The following is a 6,394-nucleotide window of genomic DNA, read 5'->3' as shown; positions in this document are numbered from 1 at the left end:
TTTTTTTTTAATTTACTTTAAGAAGTTTGCACTTCAGTAAAAATCAGATAAGAGTAGCATGGGAGAGGTCTACTCTGATCACACAAATATGTATGATTTTCAAATAACTGGATATGAATCATTTGACCTTTTTACATAACAGTCAAAATCCACAGAAAAAACTGTTTGGCAAGTTTGCAGCTCAACACAAAACTGCGTTTTTCTTACAAATGTCACAGTTTAATAAACAAATAAATAGGCTTTCCAGCCCAGTGGTATGACATTTATTGTTACAATAATCGATCAAACACTCATTTCCTTACTTTTTGTTTTTTGCTTATTGCAGATTTTATCATACGGTATTTTTTCTAACTATCTAAGAAGCTCATGCTTTTTCTCCTGACACACTTTCTTTAAAAAATAAAACATATTTTGCGGTCAACTTGAAAGAAAGGCAGATGTGAAATAAGGTCAGAGGTCAAATGTGACATGATATTTGGACAAAAACTATCATTTGATATTTAGAATCCACGTATATAATTCCCTATAAGCCCCCTTATCCAGTTCAGGTTGACAGGGGTGCTGGATGTACAGTAGACCCTGGACAGGTCAATACGCTGTCACAGGGCCAATTTAGAATCATCAGTTAACCGCACTAACTGGACGTCTCTGGACAGAGAGAACCCACAGACACAGGGAGAACATACTAACTCCACACAGAGCAGTTTGAGCCCATGACCTCTCGCTGTGAGGCAACAGTGCTAACCACTGCACCACCACGCTGCTGTATATGCATGTTTGCTGTCAATACAAAAACAGCTGTAAGAAAAATTATTTTAAATTGCTCTATTAAACATTATTATCACCTTGACCTTGAGCTCAATCTGTTGACCTTGAAGGAGAGGTCAGAGTTCAAATGTGACATCACCATGACGGACCGTGACAGCATCCACATCACTGCAGCTGCAGCACCAATCTGTCTGTCGATCTCCTGCTCCCTTCTCTCCTCACTCTTGAACAAGAGCCAGAGATCCTTAAACTTCTCCGCTCTTTCTGGCTGAGGACCATTGTGTCGTGATATTTTAAATCTCTGTATGGTACTTCCTATTTGCTGACAATACAAACAACACTTGAAGAATCATAGTTTGAGGTTTGTTTTTTGCAAGCTTTTGACCAACAAGTTGCTGACCTTGAAGAGCCTGGATGTATGGCACGGTTTAACGGATTGTTAACACAGTCCCCCCTCTGTAACACTACAAAGTTTTATCAGAATTCATTCAAAACTTTTGAGCTACAGAGATCCCTGGCAGCTGCAATAATGGATGATTTTTTGGTACATTAAGCGTTTTTATATTTCCTTCCTATTTTTGATTAAAGTTTGTTAGCACTAATGTTTAATCAAAAACAAGAAGGAAATGTAAAAACGCTTAAAGTGCCAAAAAAAATCATCCGTTATTGGAAGTGCGAGGGAGGTTCTGTTTTTGGTGTGGTTGCATGTTTGTCTGTTAGCACTTATTTATTCCTGCTTACATTATCTGTTACATCCACTCATTCTCTTCTGCAGGGTCCTGGCTATACAACATGCCTCATTCACACAAGCACTTCTACCTATCACGGGACATTTTATGTTTAATCTCTTCTGCAATCTCTGTAAAACCTGAAAAGGCAGATGACACCTCACACGATTATCAAAATGCAGCAAAAGAGAAAAAAAAAATCTAACACTGATTAACATTTGCTCAGAAGGATAATAGCCGGGAAACCTGAGTGCGAGTAAGACATGGAGTCAGTTTAGGTACAGAGACATCCCATCATCTTACCTCTAATCCATTAATGGAACATGCCAGAACTGGAAATCACTGCAGAAGCAACTATTTATGTCCACATCCACGCTCTGGTTATATACAAAGACTAATTAACACTAATTAACCTGTTTAGACTGTGAGGGAAAGCTGAAGCACAGAGAACACACTGTCACATTACATAAAACACAAACCTCAAGTTTCAAACATCATTTGGTTAGCACTTGACTTTTATTCTGTTGTTGTTTACAGTGGACATCTGTGTGAATTCCTGACAAAACCAATGTGTCGTTGTGCAAAAGTCATGAAGACCCTCTTGCTGTTCATGTGTGACACTGTGTGTGCAGCTCATACATGCTTTATGCACTGCACATTTACTCACTACTGCCCTAACAGTGACACGAACACTGAAACGCTGTCACACATTAGCTTTGGCTATCAAATGAAAATACATTAGAAAACTTTTACTTATCTCTCATTAGAAAAGACAGCAGGTGACACTCTGAGCCTTGAGAAAGGCTTTAATGGACTAGTACACACAGATGAGCTTCAAGTTTTATTCCCTAACAGCTACAATGATTAGCACTGCTCTCTCCAGGTGCTGTTATTACACGGACACATTGTTCATATCTCTGAAGCCCAGACCTCCCCCCACCCCTTTCTGTATTGATGGGTGTGACAAGAGAAACAAGAACAGTGCTCCTCTTTAAACAGCCAACAGAGTGAGTACAGATTACTTGAGTGTGTGCAAATCCAGTCTGAGATGACAGTGTCAGAAGGTAGCATTGCCAGCAGTCCACTAAGCTGCTGTCTAGTGCAGGGAGGCAGAGTTCAGACAGAAAGGGACTCGACTGGACACTTAAACAGAAAACATGACAGAGGTGTGAGGAGGGTTTCAGGACAGGGATAGTGCAGCATCTCTCTCCTCCTTCCAGTCTCAGAGGTACCATCTGCCATTTGATTCCCACATTACTCAGTACATCATGTTGAGATCACAACATGACCATATTTTCAGAGACACCACCTGTAGACATGATTCTCTAATCGTTTTTCTTTCGAAAGAAGGCTTTTCCCTCAGAGACTCTGTCTTTGGTCTCCTGTAGTTTCTCAGAGAACTTGTCTTTCGTCTCTTCCATTTTCTCATTGAAGCGTTCTTTTGTCTCCTCAATTTTCTCTGAAAATCTCTCCTTTGTCTCCTCCATCTTTTCTGTCAGTTTCTCCTTCGTCTCCTCCATTTTGTCCTGGAAGTACTCTTTAACTGGTGGCGGTGTGGATAAGTAGCCGTGCTTGCGGAGATACTGAATGGACAGTGACGTGCCGCCCAGAGTCACCGTGTATCTAGCAGGGGTTGCGATCTGTAGGAGAGAAAAAAAAACCATCAGTGAGTTTAAATACACCGTATGTGCTTTTCATATGTACAACGAGACAGAACAGCTCCAAACAAAGGATCCAGGTTCAGTGGTTGTGACTGGTGTGGGAGTGGGATAATGACACGCTTGTTTAAAACCTTTGTTCCCAGTACCATTACTGGGCGAATTAGCGCCATGATTCGCCCTGTTCCCAGAGCTAACTGGGAACAGAGTTTGACCTAGTTTCTTGCTAGGTCAAACTAGCTCACATAAAGAAAGTAGTCTGACCCTGTAAATAAGTAATGAACACAAGTGGAGCGCTACATGAGTTAAATGCGATCATAACATGCGATTTAAAAGTGGAGCGAGAGTTTGTAGTTCAGAGATCTGGTGGAAGTGCATTCCAAAGTCTTGGGGCAGAACAACTAAAGGCTCTGAGTCGGGTGAGCAGGTGGCACAAACAGAAGGGAAGCTGAAGAAGAGCGGAGTGTACGACAGGGTTAGTACGTATGGAGAAGATCAGATAAATAAGGGGGAGCAAGGTTATAAAGTGCTTTGAAAGTAAGAAGCAGGTATGCCGCAGGGAGTCAATTTAAACGTAGTCTGGAATTAATTTACCTTGTACATGGCATATGCAGTCAGCGCATACCCACTCGATGAGTCTCTTAAAAGGCCAACTAGTGACTCTGGTAGACCAATCATCTCCAGGAATGGCACTACATTCACACCCCTGAGGAAGCAAAAAAAGCCCATATTTTCATATCAATGTTTTTTGTTTGTTACAAAACTTAACGCTGACCTATGAAACATTCGATCATTAAAACAGTGGCTCCAGAAAACTCAACATTGTACCAGTGTGGAACTTTATCTCTAGGCACTTTGTTACTGCCCAGCCTGTGACAGGTGCAGTCTGAGGCCTGAGCTTTGAGCTCACAGGATTTCTCACAATGCACTGACCTCATTATTTAAAACTCAAAGCACCTCCCACTGCAACAGTAGCTGAGTCAACAACAAAAGCATAATAATCTCTTGATGATATGGCACATCAGAATTAGATTTAACATTTAGTCCTTCATAAACATCAAAATAAAGTATTTTAAGCAGAGCACCACTCACTTCATAGCAGCGTAATAGAAGGTTCCAAACCAAACAGAGGAAGTCACCAGATGCACAGGGATCATCACCTTCCCATACTGTTTAAAGGTCCTTTTGAACCTCTGGAACAGGCCGATGGACTTGTCCTGAAGAGGGTCCACCTCTGCAGGATCAGGTGCTGCTTTCTCTCCCGGGTTGTCCTGTGTCTGAGGCGTCGTGGTGTCAGACTGCGGCTCCCCCTGTGCCGGCTGGTGCTTTGGTTGGTGTGCTGCTGTGCTGACGGCCGAAGTGGAGAGCCAACGCTGGCCAACAGGTGGCGACTGACGGAGGGCGCGCCAACAAAATGCTACTGGGGTCTCGGGGACGGCGATGCCCAGCAGCAGTGGGCGCACCGCCGCCACCCGTCGAGGTGTCCCATGAGTAAGGATGCGCTGCATGATCATCCTCCTCCTCTCTTCGCCCTCCTCCTTTCAGCTGTGATGTTCAACCACAGACTGCAGGATCAGACAGAGAAAGGCACTTTAAATTGTAATCTAATTAACCTAATAATCATTTAATCTATGAAATGCTCATCCACAGTTGCCAATTTAAACTGCTTATTTGGGTCCATCAAGGACTCAAAACCTAAAGATTCAACAACAAGAAGAGAAACAAAAACCCAACACCCTTCTTTCTAAACACATGCCTAAAAATATTCCTTCAGCGAAAGACTGATAAATTATCAAAGTATTTACTTGTAAAGTGACTAATTTCAGCTCCATTTTCAGTCTGAAATGCACTGAAACGTGCTGGGCACTCTGGGTTATCTATGCTGTGTACTAAACAGCCCTGATCTATGTCCCTTCATGCACTAGCTGTAATGTTATCTTCCCCAAGGATGCCACAGATTAAAGGTCCCGAACAAACCCTGCTTAATGACAGCAGAACCATAAACTCAGCACCTAAAGTGAAACTGGTGAGTGAGCGCTGCATGCAGGGAGTTCTTCCTAAAGATATTAATTTATGTTTCTTATGTGGAGCTGCAGAAACTGAGCTAAGTGACTGCTGTATGACAGCACATTTTAGCTGACCTACCTACAGTTAGCCAAACCCAAGCTATGTGAAAGTACTGCAATTAGACGGGAAGTCACAACAACGGTCCTCAAAATAAAAGCACCCAAGTAGACCGTACGACGGCGGACATTCCTCGTGACTTATTTTACAAGCTGCACCCGGAAATGTTGAGTCACAGTAATGGAAGTTTTTCACAGGGGTCTATTTTAGGGTGGCTGACATTGGACAGTTGTGTCCTGAGGACAAACAGGGCGCAGCTTTTAGTTCCCATATAACTACGTGGGTCTTTAGCGGGTGGCGAAGCAAAGAGGCTTCACTCATTAAAGCAGACAGCTAGTCTAGCTTAGACACTGACCGACAGCCGTGTGCTAAAGCCAAACTCTGAACAGCTGCCAACTTCGGCTTCTGACGGTTAACGTTAGCCTGTTAGCTAGTTGCTCTGCTAACTCACGCAAGCAATAACTAACCAGTACGTGAATAAACAATACTAAAGGAGTGGACAGAAAGCTGACTGCACTTACTAGAATTTAGGTGTTGCACTCCTCAAACCGGAGGGCCATGCGAGCTATGTGTCGCTCAAGAACCACATTTATCGTTTCAGCCGCTCTGATTGCGTGGTGGAGAGCAGCGTGTAACCCTAAGTGCGCAAAGACCGATGGGAAATGAAGTTCTCCCGACTGCGACGGTCCAAAGATATGCTAAAAATACATTTCCCAGCGTTGATAGCAGTGGATTTTTTTTTTCTTGATCATGAAGTTGGCCAGTGGTTTGTTTTTTCCTCACTGTAAACAGAGTGTGGCCTTCAAACACGGACACATTGGGCTTTGTTTATCCATTAATGTCAAACAAAAAGTTCTTGTTTACGTCTGCTTGTTTAATTAAATTATAGGTTTAACCCAGAACAAACAAAGACTTCATATAGTCTGCAGTTATTAGCCTTATTGCCATATATGAAACACATTAATTTTATAAGTTATTTTACTAGTTATTTTGTCAACGTTGCTGTTGTAATTAAATGTGCTATATAAACATATAAACGACAAACATTAATATGACTAATCTCGGTAGATTTTTAACTTATGAAAAACAAAAACAAAAAACAAAATACAAAGACCC

The 6,394-nt window shown here is 42.1% G+C and overlaps 1 protein-coding gene across 1 annotated transcript; it reads right to left on the bottom strand.

The window, feature by feature from the left end:
• Positions 1-1,993: 1,993 nt before the first annotated feature.
• On the bottom strand, positions 1,994-5,944 carry mims1b (mitochondrial inner membrane scaffold 1b). Its single transcript, XM_026185785.2, has 4 exons — positions 5,800-5,944; positions 4,247-4,719; positions 3,749-3,860; positions 1,994-3,136 (listed from the first exon to the last, which is right to left on the bottom strand). Exons 2-4 carry the CDS (start codon positions 4,666-4,668, stop codon positions 2,822-2,824), a joined length of 849 nt encoding a protein of 282 aa, XP_026041570.2. The 5' UTR covers positions 4,669-4,719; positions 5,800-5,944; the 3' UTR covers positions 1,994-2,821.
• Between the last annotated feature and the right edge of the window lie 450 nt (positions 5,945-6,394).

Source organism: Astatotilapia calliptera, chromosome 11, assembly GCF_964374335.1.
Source record: "Astatotilapia calliptera chromosome 11, fAstCal68.1, whole genome shotgun sequence".
Taxonomy (NCBI): Eukaryota; Metazoa; Chordata; class Actinopteri; order Cichliformes; family Cichlidae; genus Astatotilapia; species Astatotilapia calliptera.
Note: the sequence above shows the minus strand (reverse complement) of the source record. Positions and strands in the feature narration are given on the sequence as shown.

Coding starts and splice junctions, on each gene's coding strand:
- mims1b (XM_026185785.2), bottom strand. CDS start 4,668: ATGATCATGCAGCGCATCCTTACTCATGGGACACCTCGACGGGTGGCG. Junction 3,861..4,246: donor TTCTATTACGCTGCTATGAA/GTGAGTGGTGCT, acceptor TTGCTTCCTCAG/GGGTGTGAATGTAGTGCCAT. Junction 3,137..3,748: donor CTGCATATGCCATGTACAAG/GTAAATTAATTC, acceptor TCTCTCCTACAG/ATCGCAACCCCTGCTAGATA.